The following is a 22385-nucleotide window of genomic DNA, read 5'->3' on the forward strand; positions in this document are numbered from 1 at the left end:
TCTACCATCTAGTAAAATGGCAGGGAGGGATCTTGAGCCCCCCATTCCTTTAGATTCTAAATTGATCTATGTTAACCCCTTGGTAACCTGGGAATATTAACATTATTAATAATTGCTTGTAAAGGGGAGTATTATGTATATAGCCAAATGCAGCGTGGGTCCTGACCCAAACAACTTGCATTCTACAGCAGGCGCCTTAGTGCTTTCCTGGCACTGACCAACTCCCAAGTGCCATCCATCACCTATGTGAGGTACAACAAGGAGAGCAGTGTGCGCGTCCCCCAGCTGGGGAGGAGGGTCTGCCACATTGCCAGGAGCAGTATGGCCCTCCTTTTTAGTGACGTCCTCAGCCTGTGTGAGGGAGGGAGGGAGGCAGCAGGCTGGGGGCAGGCAGCGAGCAAGCAGGCAGTGAGGGCAGCAGGCAGCCTGGGCTCACTCAGTGACCATGGTGCCAGCCTCATGCCCCCGCAGACTGGCCAGGCGCTCCCGTTCTGCCATCCTGGCAGCGTTAACCGTGCTGCTCATACAGACCCTCATTGTGTGGAATTTTAGTAGTTTGGATTCTGGGGATGAACACCGGGGAGGAGGCGGCGGCGGCAACCGGGAGAAGAGGGACCGGGGCACCCACAGAGATGACTCCCGGGAGCAGCAGCAACATGCAGCACAGCACAAGGCTCTGGTAGGTGCATCACCAGCTGGGCATCATCCTTATATCAGTATAGCCATTATCATCACCCTAGCCTAGTATCCTAATCCCCAGCCTGGGCATTACCTTACCCAACAGCCTGTGCATTACTCTAACCCTCAGTATGGACATTACCTTACCCAACAGCCTGGGCATTATTCTAACCCTCAGTATGGGCATTACCTTACCCAACAGCCTGGGCATTATTCTAACCCTCAGTATGGGCATTACCTTACCCAACAGCCTGGGCATTATTCTAACCCTCAGTATGGGCATTACCTTACCCAACAGCCTGGGCATTATTCTAACCCTCAGTATGGGCATTACCTTACCCAACAGCCTGGGCATTATTCTAACCCTCAGTATGGGCATTACCTTTACCAACAGCCCGGTCATTACCTCACCAACAGCCTGGGTATTTCCTTACCCAACAGCCTGAGTATTAATTACTCTGACCCTCAGTATTGGAATTATATTTACCAACAGCCCTGGCATTACCTTACCCAACAGCCTGGGCTTTACCTTACCCAACAGCCTGGGCATTACTCTAACCCTCAGTATGGGCATTACCTTACCCAACAGCCTGGGCATTACTCTAACCCTCAGTATGGGCATTACCTTACCCAACAACCTGGGCATTACTCTAACCCTCAGTATGGGCATTACCTTACCTAACATGGGCATTACTCTAACCCTCAGTATGGGCATTATGCTCATTCACAGCATAGACATTATCTTCACACTATCCTATCATCCTAACCTCCAGCCCGGGCATTATTCTAATCTAACCTACAATATGGGCTTTATCCCCATCCTCGCATATACATTATTTTCACCTTATCCTACATATTATGCAAATCCAATGCCTGGGCATTATCACCCCTACCTTTGTATGGGTATTATACTAAACCCCACAGGCACAGTTTTGTATTAACATAATCCCCTATCTGGGTACTATTCTCACCCTCAGTGTAGGCATTACCCCCTAACCTGAATATGATGCTATTCCCTAGTCTGAGTATTGCATTATACTAACCTTCAATATTGGCATTATCCTAAATCCACTCTGGGTATGATTCTGGCTAGTATGCATTCACATAGCCCATGGGTACACATGTGAGGCATTTCTGGATCAATGGGCTATTTCCTATTTCATAAAATGAAAATATTCTGATGTGTTTTTTTATTATTATTCTTAAACTATGAAATGATTAAATGTTTTTTAATGGATATTGTGTAATTGTATGCAGTTTTACATATTTTGTCTAATATATATATATATATATATATATATATATATATATATATATATATATATATATATATATATAATCTACAGCTCTATTTATCTGTCTGTCTATCTATCTGTATTATTGCAATAAACTTAGCAGAATCATGGCTACAGGTTCCCTCCATATGCAACTTATGCCATGCAGTTGCTTAGATCCTATAATAGTCCTGGCATGAGCATCACTGCCACTTGAGTGAGCCTAAATGCAGAGCTTCCCCCCCACCCAGCCCCCAGTCATTCAGTTTGCCTGGAGAATGCTGTTCTCTTTATTTATGGGAATGAGATTTCTGCTGCAGGGTCATGTGTGGTCCCTTGTATTTTTGTAGCTGTTCTATGTTTGGATTCTGTTTCTGCTATGGAAGATCAGGCATGATTTAGTGCAGAGTGAAGTGGAGCTTACAGCTTTGTCACTCATGTTTCATGTGTCTGGTCTATCATAAGAAAGTGACAATAAGCACACATGGAGCTGCCGCATTGGGTATCTGAGTCATTTTTTATGGCTTTGAGATGCAGGTCACACACTGGGCTTTCACCCTTTTACTCTACATATGCTGGTGCCAATAGTGTGTGTGTGTGTGTGTGTGGGGGGGGGGGGGGGGGGCATTGCCTCTAAGCAAACCAGGCATACCATGGGATTTGTTGTTTATATTGTAAAAATGTAGGTCCTTGAAATTATTTTGGTATGGTTCTCTTAACACTGTTAGATTATATAGAAGAGAATGAGATATTAGCAGAAGATATGTATAGTTTTTAAATCTGACTCTGTCTTCAGCTGTAAAATTTTCCATCCTAGCTATGAGGTTTTTGCCATCTTGTTTTGGACTGTCAGTCATTATTGCTTGTTTTTTCTTAGGAGTGTATTGCCTGCTTTTGGGGTCTCTTTGCCAAATGGGGTCTTCTGTATAAGAGATTTTGCATGCAGAAGGCTTTTAACCCTTTAACTCTTCGAGTGCTGCAATTCATATCAATGGTTTACATTGTTCTCTGGCAAATACGTAGTTAAAATCAGAATATACACACAACAGTGATGAATTTAAGTGGTTTTATGGAATGAAAATAATGCTCCCAAATTAGCATCTCATGCATGGTACAAACCTACTACTTTAGCTCTCTCTGGCTATTAAGAGGTTATTTTTTTTGTGGTCACATTTGACTTCTTTCAGTTGAGTAATTAAAGACAATGCAGAGGCTTATACATGAATTCTGTTTTGCATTTGCACACATATACAATGATTATTACATAACAAAATTATGAAAAGCACATTTGAGATTTTTTTGGAGTATGTTTATGGAGCTGGAAATATTGGTTTGGCCAGATAAGTAACCCAGAAGTTGTTGTGCTGCCCAGCAATTTTAGCAATCCCTTAAAAAAAAAAAAAAAGCTTGCATGTTAACTCTTTCTTGGTGCCTTGGTTTACTTCAGCATGGCTAGATAAAATATAATGAGCAGTTATTAACTTACACAGGGACTGTGTGTGCTTGTATAACTGATATGGTTTCACATCTCTGGTTGAGTGGCCCCATCTTCTGTGAGAACACAAGACACCTGGTAGTCACTCATGCAATAACGTGGCTGTTCCACCACGTGAAAATGATAAACCCAACATGTGTTTAAAATATTCTCCTGGTCAGAAGAATTTCAGTATCACCCCCCCCCCCCCCCTGCCTGTTCTTATGAGATGTTTACAGTATAGCTGATTTAAAATGCATTGCATATCTTAATGTATTTGAGTACCTATGGTGTTTGCTTTAACATTGGCTGGTGAGATAAAAAAATCCAATTTTTAAATAAATTTGGGGAAAGTGCATAGGTAACTAATTACTCTTATTTGTAAAATGTTTTTTTAACCTTGCATCATGATGGTTTGTATATGTATAGCCAACCTCCAACTGGTATGTCTCTAGAAAGGGTTAATTGAGTAAGGGTTAGGCGAGCTCACCCCTGTTCTCATTAGCAACATTTTTATATAGGTTGTAATTTGCAACCATAATATGGGTCCATATTATAAATGATATTAAACGCATCACATATATTTCAGTAGGACTCAGCTATTTAGTCTGCCTTGACATATGTACATTTGGATATAGGTAACTGGGGAGTGGTACAGCACATGGATCCAAATACATTTTTTATATTTTGCCCTTCAGATCAGGGGTCCTATAGAGTTGCTGGGGGGGGGGGCGCTCTATTACCCTCCATCATTTTTAGTACCCTAAACTACAAAGGTGCTAGATGGCCTGAATTTCAAGGCAATCCCTTTTTTTTTTTTAGAAATCCAATGCTCTACTCAGAAGCAGAGAGTTTAATGAAGAGGCAAAAGGAAATCAATTAAAGAGGGAGAAAAATATTTATATAATAATAATAATAATAATAAAAAAAAGACAGGCATATGTAATAGATAAAAACAATTGCATTATCATGTTTTAGCTTTTGTGGTCACTTCTGAAGGCACCAAAAATATTTTACTGGAAACTGCAATTATAACAAATAAAATAAAAAATAAAACAAATGTATATATATATGTCTGTTTGTTGGATCTCCAGTCTGTAACATTAACCATAGGATGAATTTCTAGGAGTGAAATTTTCCAATAGTGTCTGACAGATGTTGTCTTGTGAGTGAGTTTGTATCACATTCATTCGATTTCCTTTGAGAGGATTTAAGATTGTAGAGTTGCTACTGAAACCAGTAACCGTCTGTACTTTTTCATTCAGCTGAATAGGGAAAATACCAAATGAAGCTTTTGTGTGTGTTCTGTCTTGCGATAGTCGGAATCAATGCAATTCCACAGTTGAAACTGCATAATGTTTTTAATACCGCATTCTTCAATATCTGTTCCTTTTGCCCTAAAGTTCCAAAGCAGAAAAGAGCATCAAAGCTTGAATACTAATAAGCTTCACACACAAAAAAAATATGTATGGAAACAATGGGACAAAGAAGTTTGCTGCATATAAGATCAGGGTCAAGACAAGGGTTGTAGTTCCTCAGGAAAGATAAATCGACATTAAATGGATATAAAACAGTCAGTTTCATTGTTGTAATAAAAAATAAACACTAAACAGTGAGGTTATATTATATAGAAATCATCACAGTATTTATTATTTATCATTTTAAAAGTATTTTACCATTTATTTCCTTTTTTAACTTAATTTGTGTGGGGTCCATTACTTTCTGTAACAGCCACGCAAGGGGGCTGTGGTCTCTATGGAAAGGAAAAGGAACAGCTCTTTGCTTTGAAGTGGTTGCTAGGAGACACCTGCCCTAGCTCCAGTCAGTTTCTTGTCCATACACAGTAAAAGACTTTTGCAGCTAAAATCATGTGACAGTAGAATTTAAGTTATATAATGGTAGCTCCCTTATCTCACTGAAGACAATGGCTACACTGATAATTTCCAAGTACTCATTTAGCAGAAAAACAAGTATATTAATTGATTGTAGGCATGTGCATCCAGTGATTTGTTTTCAACCTTATTATTTTTTTTTCATGTAGTCCAGGGGTTAACAAATGCATATCAGATTTATGAGCCAACAAGTTTATTGGGGTTCAGACTTACAATTTTTAAGGGAGTGATTATTATTATTATTATTATTATTATTATTATTATTAACATCATCATTCATTTCTATAGTGCCCATTATCCTGTTGATATTCTTTGTTGAAAAGCATACCTAGGTAGCTCAGGAACATGCAATGTTGTTACATTGTTGCAAACACTACTGACATATACTGCTCAAGATATATGCATGATCTTAAGCATATCTAGATATGCTTTTTTTTTTACCAATTCTACCAGAAAGATAAAGTAAATTTATTAATAAAAACATGTTAGATTTATTTTAAATTGTACATGCTATCAGTCATCAAAGTTTATTTAGAATTTTATTTTATGATTCAGCTCCAACATACAATTTTAAACAAATTTCCAATTTACTTCTGTTATTTAATTTGCTTTGTTCTTTGGTATCCTTTGTTGTAAACAAACTTGAAGAAAAGAATCAGAGAGAAAGAAAATGAATCATTAATCATCTAATGTCGAATTAAGAAATGATATATAGAAATATGGGAACATAGATTTTGCCAGCAGATAGCCAAATGTCCCATTGCAACTGCCCATATTTATTTCTGAAGTATAAGCTTAAATTATATATTTTTTTGCCAAGTTTTACACATATCCCCACTAAAAAAAGTTAATAAAAAGCTCTAGAAAGTACCCCAAATAACACAGATTTTGGGGAACTAATGGGAATTGGAAAGCCCACACTTTTAATATTTTAAATTCTGATTTGTACTGTATATAGTCATACCCACTGCTCTTTTGTTTATATTCCAGTATCATATTAATAAATTATTTTTTTATATTAATGTTCTATTTTATTTTTATATGACTCAAACTGCACTTCATGTTTTTAATAAACTTAATAGTTAACATGAAAATAAAAGTAATTATTATATTACCAAAGCACTTGGAACACGCACATTCTTGAGGGATATTACGTTTCTCTTTAGTGATACAATAACTCAAATTCACAAACATCCACTTGGACATATCTCATCATTTATTATTTTATATATTAGATTCACTGTAATGTGAGGGATCTCTCCAAAACTTTGTAAAATACCTACATAGGCTACTTTAGGAATGGGAGATATTTATCTCACAAAAAGACTTGTGTGTGCTGTATGTGAATATAGGCTCGTGTGTGCTGTACTTTAGCAAATTCACTGACAGTTAAACAGTTTTTTCTACTTCCTCATAGCCTTTAAAGGGACATAAAACAAGTTGGGATAGAGACAAAATAATATAATATGTACTTTAATTACTTGACCTGCAAATGTATACTGCAGTGCCTCGCTATTAACCCTTTAGTTTTAGTTTCTGAATTGTTCAGCTCTAACTCCCCCCACACATTTCTTTCTATGGCTGTAGCTATATATTTTGTTGTTTTGGTAAAATGCAGAAGTGAATAGGGATTATCTGCTGGAGCATGCCTAGAAGCTGTTAACTCAGTTAAAATACAATGCCTGTGTCTAAACACTGATAAGGGGGGTGGAGTTAACTGCTCCAGACAGCACAGCTTTATAACTAATTTTCCTTATTTTTGAAAATTATTTTAAAATACTTGCCAGCAAGTTTTAAACATTTTTTTAATGCAAACTATTTTTTTACTTAATTAGCCCTTTTAGGATATGCACAGATCTCAACCTGTTTTATGGCACTTTAAGGGACCATCAAACACAATTTAATGGTACAGTAGCTGATGTCAAATTTAAATAAGAACATTTTAGGAAAATAATATTTTCAAACTCTGGTGACGTCATGCTAGCTCACAGCTGGCAATGAGTACCAGTCACAGTACAAGGTCGCAACTGTGCTGCATGCTAACATTAATTAGTGGCTACTTGCATATGTCACTTCTGATTGGTTTGCTGGCTGCGTCCTGTATGTATTGATGCTCCTGAGCGCAACTTGAACTATTTTGTTAACCCTATTTCACATAGTTATAAGGAGTTTTCATTTAGTAATGAAATGTTCTAACAAATTTGAGAATTTCAGTTGTTTTTACATTATAATGTAACAATACAATCTTATGCAATTAATGTTAAAGGACCACTCAATGCAGTAGAAATATTTAATTAAAGGGACACTGTACCCAAAAATTTTATTTTGTGATTCAGATTGAGCATGAAATTTTAAGCAAATTTTGAATTTACTCCTATTATCAAATTTTCTTCATTCTCTTTGTATCTTTATTTGAAATGCAAGAATGTAAGTTTAGATGCCGGCCCATTTTTGGTGAACAACCTGGGTTGCCCTTGCTGATTGGTAGATAAATTCATCCACCAATAAAAAAGTGCTGTCCAGAGTACTGAAACCAAACAAAAGCTTAGATGCCTTCTTTATCAAATAATGATAGCAAGAGAACGAAGGAAAATTGATAATAGGAGTAAATTAGAAAGTTGCTTAAAATTGAATGCTCTTTCTGAATTACAAAAGAAAAAAAATTGGGTTCAGTGTCCCTTTAACAAGTGCATAATAACAAGACAATGATTCAACACCTACTCTGAATTACAAATAAGCAGTAGATTTTTTTATGACAAATTTAGTTTTTCTCCTATTTTCCGGCCCCCTGTGTCATGTGACAGACATCAGCCAATCACAGATTAGTATACGTATACCCTGTGAGCTTGTGCACATGCTCAGTAGGAGCTTGTTTCCCAGAAAGTGTGAATATAAAAAGACTGTGTAATATTTGATAATGGAAGTAAATTGGAAAGTGTCTTAAAACTTAAAGGGACAGTCTACACCAGAATTGTTATTGTTTTTAAAGATAGATAATCCCTTTATTACCCATTCCCCAGTTTTGCATAACCAACACAGTTATATTAATATACTTTTGACCTCTTTGATTACCTTTGTATCTAAGCCTCTGCAGACTGCTCTCTTATTTAAATTCTTTTGACAAACTTGCATTTTAGGCAATCAGTGCGGGCTCGTAGGAACTCCACGTGCGTGAGCACAGTGTTATCTATATGAAACACATGAACTAACACCCTCTAGTGGTGAAAAACTGTCAAAATGCCCTCAGATAAGCAGCCTTCAAGGGCTTAGAAATTAGCATATGAACTTCCTAGGTTTAGCTTTTAACTAAGAATACCAAGAGAACAAAGCAAAATTGGTGATAGAAGTAAATTGGAAAAATGTTTAAAATTAATGCCCTATCTGAATCATGAAAGTTTGTTTTAGACTAGACTGTCCCTTTTAATGCTCTATCTGAATCATAAAAGTTTATTTTTACTTGAGTGTCCCTTTAAGAGTAAGAGCTGTTTAAAGGGGCATTAAACTCATAACAGTACTCTACATTGCAAAATAAATATTTAAAAAATCATTTAACTCTAAGTTATTTCTTAGCATAATTTAGAAAGTTTTGCAAACCAGGTGTAGCTTCTTGGAAATCTTGGTTGAATCTTTTGCTGCAGTCAGTAAGGTACATGAATAAATGAGCTTGTGTTCTAATCTAACACATGTGTAGAATGTTTCAGATATTTTTTTTCCTATACATATGTATAATGGAGACTCTCCAGCCTCTTTAGAGAAAGTTCAACTAAAACAATGATGAATGTATATTGTAACAACGTTTCATTTTATTTAAATGGACAGTAAAGTTCAAATTAAAGGGGCAATAAGTCAAAATTAAACTGTCATGATTCACATAGGACATACAATTTTAAACAATTTTCTAATTTACTTTTATGATCTTATTTGCTTTGTTCTCTTAGTGTCTTTTGTAGAAAAGCATACAAAGGTAGGCTCAGGAGCAGCAATGCACTACTGGGAACTACCTGCTGATTGGTGGCTGCACATATATTACCTCTTGTCATTGGCTCATCTGATATGATCAGCTAGCTCTCAGTAGTGCTCCGTCAACAAAGGATACCAAGAGAATGAATCACATTATAGAAGTTACATGGAAAGTTGTTTAAAGCTGCACACTCCCTAATTCATGAAAGAAAAAAAAATGATTTTTTTGTCCTTTCTGATAGAGCATGCAATTTTACAACTTAATTATCTTGCTATCCTTTGTTGAAGAGTAAGGAGCAGCAATGTATTACTTGGAGCTAGCTGAACATATCTGGTGAGTCAATGACAGGGGGCATATATTTGCAGCTACCAATCACAGATAACTCCCTGTACTACATTGCTGCTTCTGACAATGGGAAAATTGTTTACATTTACATGGTCTGTCTAAATTATAACCATTTAATTTAGCCTTTTCTGTCCCTTTAAAAGGAGATGAAATGATGATATTAATGTCCCTTTAAGAGGGGTGATCTAACTCAGGCAGTAAGTAGGAAATTGGATACTTAGTTTATAAATAAAGCTGTGTAACCATAATAGGCTTCATTTTTTTAAAACATTAAATTACCTAGTGACTCTAAACGTTTACACATATATATGTTTTGACAGTTTTTTTTATTTGCTCCGAAATAAAACAACCAACTTGTATTCTGTTTATAACTTTTTTGCAGGCAATTAGATACATATAATAAGCTTTTGTTATGACTGCTGAAGTCAGCGTTTCTTTCTATCACACAATGAAAAAAATGAAATGGTAGATTGAATACACTGAATTGAATGTAAGCAAGTCTTGCAATCTTTGTTAGTATGCTATTTATATGAAATGGTGCATTCTGATTCTCAGGGTTGTGTTAAAAGGGACATTATACTTTTAAACCATTGATTGACAGAAATCTGCATCGCATTGTCTAGCAATGTTTTGCAGCTATCTATGGCAGCCAATGGGTTAAATAACTGAAAACAAATCCTTTCTTATTTATTGTACAAAATGAATTACATGAATTCATTGTAGTAAACAGAGTACAGAGCTGCCACCCTTCATTATGGCTAGATACAGTGTTGTGGACTCAAGTCATATGACTTGGACTTGAGTTCCAAATTTGGTGACTTGCGACTTGACTCAACATAATCAAAGAAGACTTACGACTGGACTTAGACTTTGATAACAACGACTTGCGACTTGACTTGGACTCAACCCCTCTGACTTGGAGAGACTTTATACTGTCTTAGGATCAGACTTGTGATCACTCTGAACTCGTACCTAGAGTTCCACAAACAAAACAAATATATATTTAAAATACCTAACTTCTTTTTGATAATATTTACTTATATAAATTATTATCCCTTCTGCATCTGTGTTTCCTCTCTCACATGTTTTTCTTATTTTATTTCCTTGAGGTACCAATTAATTGTTCTAGGGCTTAAAGGGACACTGAACCCATTTTTTTTTTTTTCTTTTGTGATTCAGATAGAGCATGAAATTTTAAGCAACTTTCTAATTTACGCCTATTATCAAATTTTCTTTATTCTCTTGGTATCCTTATTTGAAATGCAAGAATGTAAGTTTAGATGCCGGACCATTTTTAGTGAACAACCTGGGTTGTTCTTGCTGATTGGTGGATAAATTAATCCACCAATAAAAAAGTGCTGTCCAGAGACTGAACCAAAAAAAACGCCTAGATGCCTTCTTTTTTAAATAAAGATAGCAAGAGAACAAAAAAAATGTTAATAGGAGTAAATTAGAAAGTTGCTTAAAATTGCATGATCAATCTGAATCACAAAAGAAAAAAAATGGGTTCAGTGTCCCTTTAAGGGACACTCAAGTCATAATTAAATGTTCATGATTCAAATAAAGGATGCAATGTTAAACAACTTTCCAATTTACTTCCATTAACAAAATGTGCACAGTCTATTTATATTTATACTTTTTGAGCCACCAACTCCTACTGAACATGTGCAAGAATTTACAGAATATACATTTGTGCATTTGTGATTGGCTGATGGCCGTCACATGATGCAGTGGGAGTTGACATAGACATAACTGAAATTTGACAGAAACAAAATCTACTACTCATTTGAAGTTCAGACTAAATGCTATCACATTGTCTTTTTTATCATGCATTTGTTTATCATGAAAATCTGCTGTATTTACTGGTCCTTTTAACACCCACTGAAACACATTATCTGTCACACACACATGCAAAGTGGGTAGCAGTTGTGTTATTTCTAAAAAATATTTTGTTTTTGTTACTCTCAGTTACCAATAAAATACTGTTTTTTTCACTGCTTGTCACTATTAGGTTTATGTCACACTTTGAAGCACATCCCTAGGCAGACAATTTGAACTGAGGTAGATGGGTCCCCTTAGTGAAAATATTCTATAGCTAATCTCACATTAAATTTAACTGGGAAGCACTAAACATATTTTAAAAGCCTTCATGATATAAATTAGAATAAATCTACTATAGTAATTAATACTCTTACACTACTAATGACTTGTTTTAAATTTGAAGCTTAAAGTTGAGGACTTGCAACTTGACCTGGACTTGCCTGTCTTGACTTGGGACTTGATTTGGAACTTGCCTGTGTTGACTCAGGACTTAAGACATAAATGCAAAGACTCAAGACCTACTTTTGTGACTTGCAAAACAATGACTTGGTCCCACCTCTGACTAGATATATTAAATGCATAAATTCCAGTGGATACATAAAGATATATATACATATTAATGGGGTGACTGCTCCCCACAATGGTTATTAAAACATTGCAATGTATTTTAGAAACAAACTCAGGGCAATTCATTTTTAAAGGGACAATAGACTTTTTTTTTTTTACTTTAGTTTGCTGTATGTGCAATATAAAAAGGTAGTCAGCAACTCACCTTTTATAAAAGGCTTGTTCAAAAGATTTTGTCCCACAAAACAGCCTCCAGTTCCCTCTTCAGAGCCCTCCTGTCGACCACTGTTTTTTTTTTTGTTAAAATGCGTCACGGGGTTGTTGGCAAATCACAACTTAATCGACAGCACTGTTCACTTTACTATAGTGCTCACAAGCTGGATAGAGTAATTGACTGCTTCAGCGTAGCTGCCCAGCACAAAAGTAAATGCATTAGTCCATAAACTCAGCAGGGGACTTATAGTGTAAGAGTCCTGCTTTTAAACAGTGGAAAAAAACCTTATACAGCTTGTGAATGTGTGTATTTGTCTTCTATGCACACAGTATGGGGCCACCATACAGTTATCTGGTATCCCTTCCGCTAGAAATGTACCAGCATATAACTATCACCAGTCTCTATACAGATAATACAGGTGTTTAAAGGGACTGTGGGCTTTTAGGCAAATCAAAGGTAGAAGTTCATTCAGCCATGTATTTATTTAAACACATGCCTCCTACATAAAATTAAAGAACCACTCAATACAGTACTTTGAATTTGAAATAAGCAGTAGAATATTTTCTGGCACATTTCAGTTAAAGGGACACTGTACCCAAAAATTTTCTTTCATGATTCAGATTGAGCATGAAATTTTAAGCAACTTTCTAATTTACTCCTATTATCAAATTTTCTTCATTCTCTTGGTATCTTTATTTAAAATGCAAGAATGTAAGTTTAGATGCCGGCCCATTTTTGGTGAACAACCTGGGTTGTCCTTGCTGATTGGTGGATAAATTCATCCACCAATAAAAAAGTGCTGTCCAGAGTACTGAACCCAAAAAAAAAAAGCATAGATGCCTTATTTTTCAAATAAAGATAGCAAGAGAACAAAGAAAAATTGATAATAGGTGTAAATTAGAAAGTTGCTTAAAATTGCCTGCTCTGTCTGAATTACAAAACAACATTTTTGGGTTCAGTGTCCCTTTAATCCAATATTTTATCTCCCTGTATCATGTGACATCCCTCACATAATGTATATAGATATATACAGTACTGTGCAATTTTGTACAAGCTCAGTAGGACCTTTAGCCTCAGAAGGTGGGCATGTTCTGATAATGGAAATATACTGAGGTTTTTAGTTTTTTTTTTTAAATTGCATGCTCTATCTAAATCATGAAACTTTAATTTTGACTTTAATATCTATTTAAAACTGAACTTGGCCATTGCTGAGTGGTATATGTGCAATCTCTTAAATGGATAGTAAACACCAAAAATATTATTGTTTAAAAAGATAGATAATCCCTTTATTTAGCATTCCCCAGTTTTGCATAACCAACACAGTTATAATAATACACTTTTGACCTCTGTAATTACCTTGTATCTAAGCTTCTTCTGACTGCCTCCTTATCTCAGATTTTTTGACAGACTTGCATTTTAGGCAATTAGTGCTGACTCTTAAATAACTTCACGTGCATGAGCACAGTGTTATCTATATGAAACACATGAACTAACTCCCTCTAGCTGTGGAAACTTGTCAAATGCATTCAAATTAGAGGCGGCCTTATAAATTAGCATATGAGCCTACCTAGTATTAGCCTTCAACTAAGAATAACAAGAGAACAAAGCAAATTTGATGATAGAAGTACATTAGAAATTTGTTTAAAATGGCATGCCCTATCTAAAACATGAAAGTTTAATTTGGACTTTACTGTCCCTTTAAGCTTGTGAACCATGTATATATGCTGTTCAGAACTGCACTAGCAAACTATTGAAAAAAGCTTTGGATCTATATAAAGTGAGTATAAAAAAGGCTCCCTTTGGCCATTTCCGAGGGCAGTACTGTAAGTAGCGTTCACTTGCGTGTCTGTTATTTAGACATGTGGTCTTGAAGATGCATAGCAATATCATCACTTGGGGGTGTGAAAAAAGGTGCTAAAACTATTTTTAATTTTTACGTTACTTTTGATTTGTTCCTTTAACATTTTCATTTTTTGTTAAATGTCCATTTAACAGAGTCAGTTCAATAAAGGATCAGTAAATACATTAGATTTGCATAATTAACACACGCATAATTAAAACACAATTCAATAGCACTTAGTCTAAACTTCAAGTGAGTAGTAGATTTTCTTTCTGACAACTTTCAAAGTTATGTCTATTTCCACTCTTCCAGTATCATGTGACATCCATCAGCCAATCACAAATGCATACATTCTGTGAATTCTTGCACATGCTCAGTAGGAGCTGGTGACTCAAAAAGTGTAAATAACAAAAGACTGTGCACATTTTGTTAATGGGAGTATATGGAAATGTTGTTTAAAATTGCATTCTTTATCTGAATAATTAAAGTTTCATTTTGACTTGAGTGTCCCTTTAAGAGGCATTGCAATCTACTAAAACAATACATGAAGCAAGCATTTAGACATAAGATCTCTTTGCAGCATTTCATATGACTCAGTTTTGTTTGCAGCCTCGGGTAGATGTTAAACCTGGAGCCAAACTTAAATTTTACTTAACAGACACACACCTTTCCCTTTAAATGGAACGATCACCCGTCTGTTGTATTCTCTCTGATAATTAGCATTGGAATCATGACTTTTTATTAATACCAGCCATGTGTCGCACTCGCACAGTACCATAGACTCTTTAGCATTCACCGCAAAAAGTAAATGCACAAATGCCAACACAATTGTTAATATGAGTGTGCAGTGAAATGTAACTCACGTCTGGTGTTAAATAAGGGTTGTATTTCTGCTGCACGTATGAAAACATATATAACAGCAGCCAGTAATTCTCTGCATTGCTCCTAATTAGGAGTCACTGATTTCTTTTTCATTAACAAAACCATTACAAGAATTTATTTATTTTCAAATACTGGATCTAAAGAAAAAAAAATGAAATTAAATATTGGTTTCCATTTTTACATTTTCATTTAGCAATTATAGGACTTGAATACTTTGACAGGAATAAATGTCAACTACCCAAGTCATTTTTAAATTACGTATTATATTAAAACCAATGATTGAAATACATACCTTTTCATATTGATTTTAAAACATTGAATGTGTGGAGTAGTTTTACATAAATGATTACTTATGGATTTAAACACATAGTTAAAGTCAGCTCTGAAAGGGAACAGCATTTCTACTCCAGAGCTGAACATGCGATTGGTAACTATGCACATATTTCACTGGCAAATCGCTCACATGGCAAGCTCAATTTTGTTTGACTTGCACCTTTAGGGCAGGTCCTGGAAGCCATGATTTTCATCAGTATTTTTTCATTTTCTTTATGCATTCATTTGGATAATTGTTTTGTAAAAACGATAATGAAAATACAATATTCGTCATCAATATGTATTCATGAAGACTCAAATGCACATGTCTAAGGCGCAACACACAAACATCTGTGCAAATATAGATGTTTTACTCTAATATATCCGTCAGGATAATAAACCCAATGCTACAGGCTGAGGCCCTTTTCACTATTCGTATCATTAATACTAATAATTATAGTCACATATCTGTGTAACTCTTGAGTGCTAAAGAGAGCTGCTTCAGTATTACTATCCATAGGTTGAGATCTCTGGACCCTGATTGAAAGCTTTTACCTGTTGTATACGCTGTGTTAGCTACAGATAAAACATCTGTGTTTTCAGTGATTAAGAAGCACTTTTTGGTAAATGGTAGCTGTGTTTGAAGATAAATTTCTTTGCAATGACTCAGGAAATTTGTGTTTGAATACCCTTGATTCATTGAGCTTTGAGCCCACGCTTCATACCAACCCTGGAGCACCGCATAATGAATATTGACAAATTCATTTTAAAGTGTGATAACGCTCAACAGGAAACTTCCAATAGAAGTATCTAGGCAAATGTACTAATTCTGGAGCTGTTGTTATTTATTTTTGAGCATTTACAAATGTTCTCTTTTTAGGCTTATACAAAAATTCAAACTGTGAAAATAACGTCCTTCCTCTTGACTTTAAAATATTTCTATAGAACTAACATTACCATTAGAATATAAAATATTAACATTCAGATTTGGAATGACAACATTCTAACATTACTTTTGAATATAGGTTCCCATAAAATTCAATTGAAGTCTTTGAGAAATGCTGGTACTTTAGTATTTCATTGTTACATTCAACATTCAAGTGCTACAGTTGATAAAGAGAATATATATATAAATATTTGTTATTTATTTGCGGCTAGATTATGAGTCTTGTGTTAGCCTTAAAAAGCAGCGTTGAGAGGTCCCAACGCTGCTTTTTAACGCCCGCTGGTATTACAAGTCTGGCAGGTACAGGTGTACCGCTCACTTTTCTTCCGCGACTCGAGGCTACCGCAAATCCGCTTACGTAAATTGCGTATCCTATCTTTTTAATGGGATTTGCCTAACGCCGGTGTTATGAGTCTTGGAAGAAGTGAGCGGTAGACCCTCTCCTATCAAGACTTCTACCGCATTTAAAAGTCAGTAGTTAAGAGTTTTATGGGCTAACGCCATAACATAAAACTCTTAACTAAAGTGCTAAAAAGTACACTAACACCAATAAACTACCTATTAACCCCTAAACCGAGGCCCCTCCCCCCCACATCGGAAACACTTAAATAAAATTTTTAAGCAATGTTAGCAGCAACATTTCATTATATAGATGCAACATAATCATAACCACAGTTACTGGGTACCATTGCACAGCAACAGTAATACCATTGTGATCAGTTAGACTTAGGGTTGTAGACTTGGTTTATGGTTAGTTTGACAGCTAGGATGATTAATGTATATGCCACTTCTGATTGGCTAACCAACTGTATCCTGCTCTGCAATGCATTGTGGCTCTGGATTTTGAAATGGCAGTGGTTCAAGAAATAGTTATTTGAAAGGCAAAGTGTTATGACTCCTAAATGTTAATTTACACAGCAAGTAGAATTCATTTAAAGGGTCAGTAAAGTTAAAATTGAACTTAAATGGACTGGAGAGAGCATGACATTTTAAACAACTTTCCAATTTATTTATGTTATAGATTTTGCTTAGTTCTCTTGGTATCCTTTATTAAAGAGTAATCCTAGGTGAGCTCAGGAGCGTGCACGTGCCTCTAGCCATCTGGCAGCAGTGTTTGAAACATTGTTTATTGCAATGTTATACATAGACACAAACACTGCTGCCATAGACTAGTAAAACATGTGCACACTCCTGAGCTTATATCTGCCTACCTAGCTTTACGTTTAGCAAAGGATATCAAGAGAACAAAGCAGATTTGACTCTATCTGAATCATTAAATTTTATATCTGACAGCAGTTTATTTTGTTAGAGTATTTTATTATTACCAAGTTACGTACCCTTAGTCTGCCTCACTCTTTCCAGGTATAAGGAATCTAGGCCAATGAGTGAACAGCGCACATATTTAGGTTTCTGTTTCAGGTTTTAGCGACTTTTTAGAGATGAATGGAATAAACAAGGTTATATTTTATGGGTACAATGCAAATATGAACAGACACAGATTAAATCATATTCATTCTACAGAACAGTGTAAAATGTTAATATTTATTAGGCATGGCTAGAGTTTCATTATTCCACGTAGTTATGTTAAATAATTAATACCCCCTACCACTTCACTGCAGACTGGAAACTGCCAAGCACATTTTGGTGGTAGCTTCACAAAGATCGGGAGCACAAAATTGCAATGTTCTATTGTTAAATGGACAAATGCTGAATATTACGGCAGGCAGTGGCAGTTGGCTATTTTCATACTAGATTTATTTGTGTAATTCGGGGCCGGCTCAACCATGGGACCAAGTTGGATCTCTGTCTCCGTGGTTGAAGCAGCATAACCTCACGCACAAAGACACAGAACCAGCAGAGGTGATATTCAAGGTGTTACAAGTACATCTCTTCCCTAAATTCCTTCCCACTTATTGCACATTTGTGCATAAGCATTGGTTTCATGCAAGTAGGCAGGCTTAGTAAGGTCAGTGGCTAGGTTAGTATCTTTATAGGCTAATCAGTAATGCTACTACTGGGGGGCATCACTGCATTCACAGACCCAGGCAGCACAATATCTTGAGCCAGCCCTTGTAATAGTGCAACACGCAAATACAGATGATATGAAACCTGTATTATGTTATAGAAGTTGTTTTCTTTATAAAACACAAGAGTCAGTAGCAAAAGAACACTGGCACTTTGTACTCACCATCAACAGCCACCAAAATGCACCTGGCAGTTTTCAGTCAGCAGTGAAGGGTGAGGGGGGGTATTAATTATTTAACATAACTGTGTGGACTTTTCAAACACTATTGCTTCTCAATGAAACCACAGTTTTATTTTATAGCTATGTCATTGTTTCACTTGATTGAGTCACAAACGTGAAATATGAATTTGTTGCAAACTGGAGCATATCCTATATGTGTGTGTACTAAATCTTTATCAGTACACATTTTGAAGAGCAATATTGCTATAATAATGTCAAACTACCAAAAATTCTCAATTAACTTTTGGGGTCCATTGTATAAACTCTGCTGATTCAAGTCTTTGAAACATTGACCTATTTAAGAGCGTGAACTAAGTTTGACTGAGTTGGAAATGGCAGATTGTTTCTCTTTCTGTATGTATAAGTATTGTGACCCTGGTAGAGTCTCCCTAAGGGTAATGGAGGAAACCAGATGTGGACTCTTTGCACAATGTGCCTGATATGGTTGCACCTCACTGACAAAGCCCAAAGGAGGCTGAAACGATTGTCTGGGGTTGCCATTTTCCTTGTTCAAAAGATAATTAATATTTTTATGTAAATGACTAATTAATGATTGTCACCTGTATCTTCTAATAATTTCACAAACTCAAGTTGGTTATTTAAAAAAGAAAAATCTAAAACTGTTTTTTGTTTGTTTTTTCAAAACCAAATTGAGCTATGCAAGTCAACTTTAATGGATGACTTGATGTAACATGTTGCTAGGCACTTTGCTGAATGCTGTTTTAGCCTATTTTTTAAAGGGACAGTATACCCAGTCAAGCAGCAGATTATTATTATTATTATCGGTCATTTATAGAGCGCCAACAGATTCTGCAGCGCTAATAAGAGTTCATTGTATTTAAAACTGATTTAGAAACACTAAAAAAAAAAAAAGGCTTTGGTTTATTTCTTCTGATGCCAGTTGTTTTCATAGCCTCTATCATGTAGCCAGTATTCCTGTACGGCAGTTTTTTTGTACAGGCAGCAGTTTAGACAGGAAAAGCAGCAATTCACAAGACAAAATAAATGTAAATGAACTGTTTGTAAATAATTCAAAACATGGCAGAAGATAAATTTGATCATCAAGCACTATAAAGTGGAGACAATTTTGCAGTACTGTATCCCTTTAAGTGATTTATACGCCTGTGTGGGAGCTGAATGGCAAGTGTGATCTGTGCATACCACACAGAGCATGCTTACTAACTGTCATCTTTGTCAGCAAAGCACATGGTGCCAGTTTTGGGTATTTAAAGGAACATTCTGGTCAAAATTTAAATGGACACAGATTAATTACATCTTTGAAGAGAAACATATTTGCAATATACACGTATTGGCAAAAATGCTTCTAGTAAAAGCTATCACTGTTTTAGTTTTAACATTGTTCTCTGCATGCGCATGTAAAGCATAACTAGATATTGCTCGCCGTATTCAGCGAGGTCTGGCGGACCTGATCCGCAGTGTCGGATCAGGTACGCCAGACCTTGATAACTATAGGCCATTACCTGATGTTACAAGCACCTTAGGCTCTCTGAACAAGTGCTATGTTTAAAATGCTGGTGCACGGTGCATACTTAAATATACTTTTGAAACAATTGTAGCTTTAATAGAGGCATTTCTGCTAATAAATGTATGTTACAAAAAAGCTTCTATTCAAAACTGAAATGCATCTATGTGGATTCCATTTTTGATTGGAATGTCCCTTTAAGAAGGCTAAAACAGTCTTTTTAATGCTGCATTATAGCATCTGCTGCTCCTAGTACGTTCAGCATAATACAGACATTATGTCCCTTTTAGCGTATAGCTGACTTGGTGAATTTTTCCAAGTCAGCTATTTCAACAGATTTTGCTTTCCTTAGGTCAGAGCCAGTACATACACCTCTGTGAATAGACCCATTGTAGTATATATATGTTATAGTTAACTGGCTGTTTGCTGTGTATGTAATATATTCTATCATTTACTATGGGCGATATTACAAGTGGCTAGTTATTGCTACCGTGAGCTCCCAGTAGCAATTAGCATTCAGACAATTTACCAGAGATCAGATCTCTGCTTAATTTTCTAACTGTTCCCCAAACTGGCCCAAATTTAAGAGTCTTGTAGTTTCTTCTTTAAATAAACATTCTTAGAAAAAAAGCGGCACTGAAAAGTGCCTTTACATTGCGATATACAGTATGGGGAACTGTGTGTTCCCTGTAAATATATATGTATATGCTTATATACATATGCATGTTAATATGTGTAAATACACATATTAACACATAAATATATAGGTATATAATCATATACATATATAGTTAACATTTGCTGCACATCACTGCGCCACTTACCCCCTTCACTGCACTAGACATGGCATGAGAACGAGGCTCCCATTTGAGCCTATGGAAGCACACTCTCGTGAGCGCAATGCTTCCATCCAATGCTAATGCAAGGTCACATTCGCATTGCGTCTAACTTGTAACACCAGCACACATTTGCGTGCGTTGGTATTACTAAGTGTAGCGCAAATATCACTTTCACAAAAACGATATTTTGCCCTCCACTTGTAATCTACTCCTAAATCTGTACACTGCAGCCTTTTGCTATATTATATCTGAATTAAATGCTATGATTGTATTCAACATCACTAAATATTTTTTTTTTATTGGTACAATGTAACATCTCAATCAAATATTAGGACTGTTAGAACGCTTGTTACTCATTTTCAACTGGGAATAGTCGTTTGCAAAATGGATCTTAATTAATTGAGAGTATTATGGCGTGGACAATTTGTTTTGTATTTTCTGAGAGTGCTTAATGCAGATGTTGTATTTGAAATGAAAGTCTATTCATTTACTTGTTTTCGTTTGAGAGCCAGCTGTTACCAAAAAAGAGATATACAAATCCTGTTTTTGTTGTCACCAAGTATTGCAGATGGCTGCGTTTACAGTATAAAATACGGTCATTACCTACCGTTTGCTTAATTTATACTGGGAATTATTTCCTGAGATGGTCCTACTTTTTTTGTGGATGACAAGGATTTATTTATATATTTGCAAAGTGTAGATACCCACCTGATTATCTCCAGACAGATGGATGGAGGTTACAAGACAGAATGCGCTAATTTGCATTTGCAGTAAGTCTCAGGCTACAGGTCGTAATTTATACTATCTAGATTAGAGCTATTTCTTCTTTCCTGCTTCTGCTGTAGGTAAATTCTAATTGAAATAGTCAGCAATTGTTTTCTTACAATTTAAAATGGTTTATCTAGTCGTGAAATTTGATTTCAGACCCTTGGGCTATAATTCATACTATGCTTGGTTGAGTTTTTTTTTTCCTTTAAATTCCATGCATATTTGTATATCCATTCTCCAAATATCATATTGAGTTTTATTAATAGATATGGTAGTTTTGCGTGCTTTAGTAATAGTGCACTTAAAGGGACAGTCAACACTAAAATTGTTATTGTTTAAAAATATAGATAATGCCTTTGGTACCCATTCCCCAGCTTTGCACAACCAACACTGTTTAGCAGCCTTCTAATTACCAAAAAACAACGCCAAAGCCATATATGTCTGCTATTTCTGAACAAAGGGGATCCCAGAGAAGCATTTACAATAGTGATGTCGCGAATAGTTCGCCGGAGAAAAGTTCCCGGCGAACATAGCATGTTCGCGTTCGCCGCGGCGGGCGAACATATGCGATGCTCGATCCGCCCCCTATTTGTCATCATTGAGTAAACTTTGACCCTGTACCTCACAGTCAGAAGACACATTACAGCCAATCAGCAGCAGACCCTCCCTCCCAGACCCTCCCACCTCCTGGACAGCATCCATTTTAGATTCATTTGGATGCTGCATTCTTAGTCAGAGGAGGGACAGTGTAGCTGCTGCTGATTTAATAGGGAAATCGATAGATAGGCTAGTGTTTTCAGTGTCCACTACAGTCCTGAAGGACTCATCTGATCTCTGCTGTAAG

The 22385-nt window shown here is 35.9% G+C and overlaps 1 protein-coding gene across 1 annotated transcript in view; it reads left to right on the forward strand.

Moving 5' to 3' along the window:
- The first annotated feature begins 370 nt into the window (after positions 1-370).
- XYLT1 (xylosyltransferase 1) overlaps positions 371-22385 on the forward strand; it is a 448706-nt gene continuing 426691 nt past the window's right edge. Inside the window, exon 1 of the mRNA XM_053694736.1 lies at positions 371-679. Within this exon, the coding sequence (XP_053550711.1) occupies positions 446-679 (234 nt within the window). The 5' untranslated portion in view covers positions 371-445. The remainder of the gene's footprint in view (positions 680-22385) is intronic.

This window comes from Bombina bombina, chromosome 11, assembly GCF_027579735.1.
Source record: "Bombina bombina isolate aBomBom1 chromosome 11, aBomBom1.pri, whole genome shotgun sequence".
NCBI lineage: Eukaryota > Metazoa > Chordata > Amphibia > Anura > Bombinatoridae > Bombina > Bombina bombina.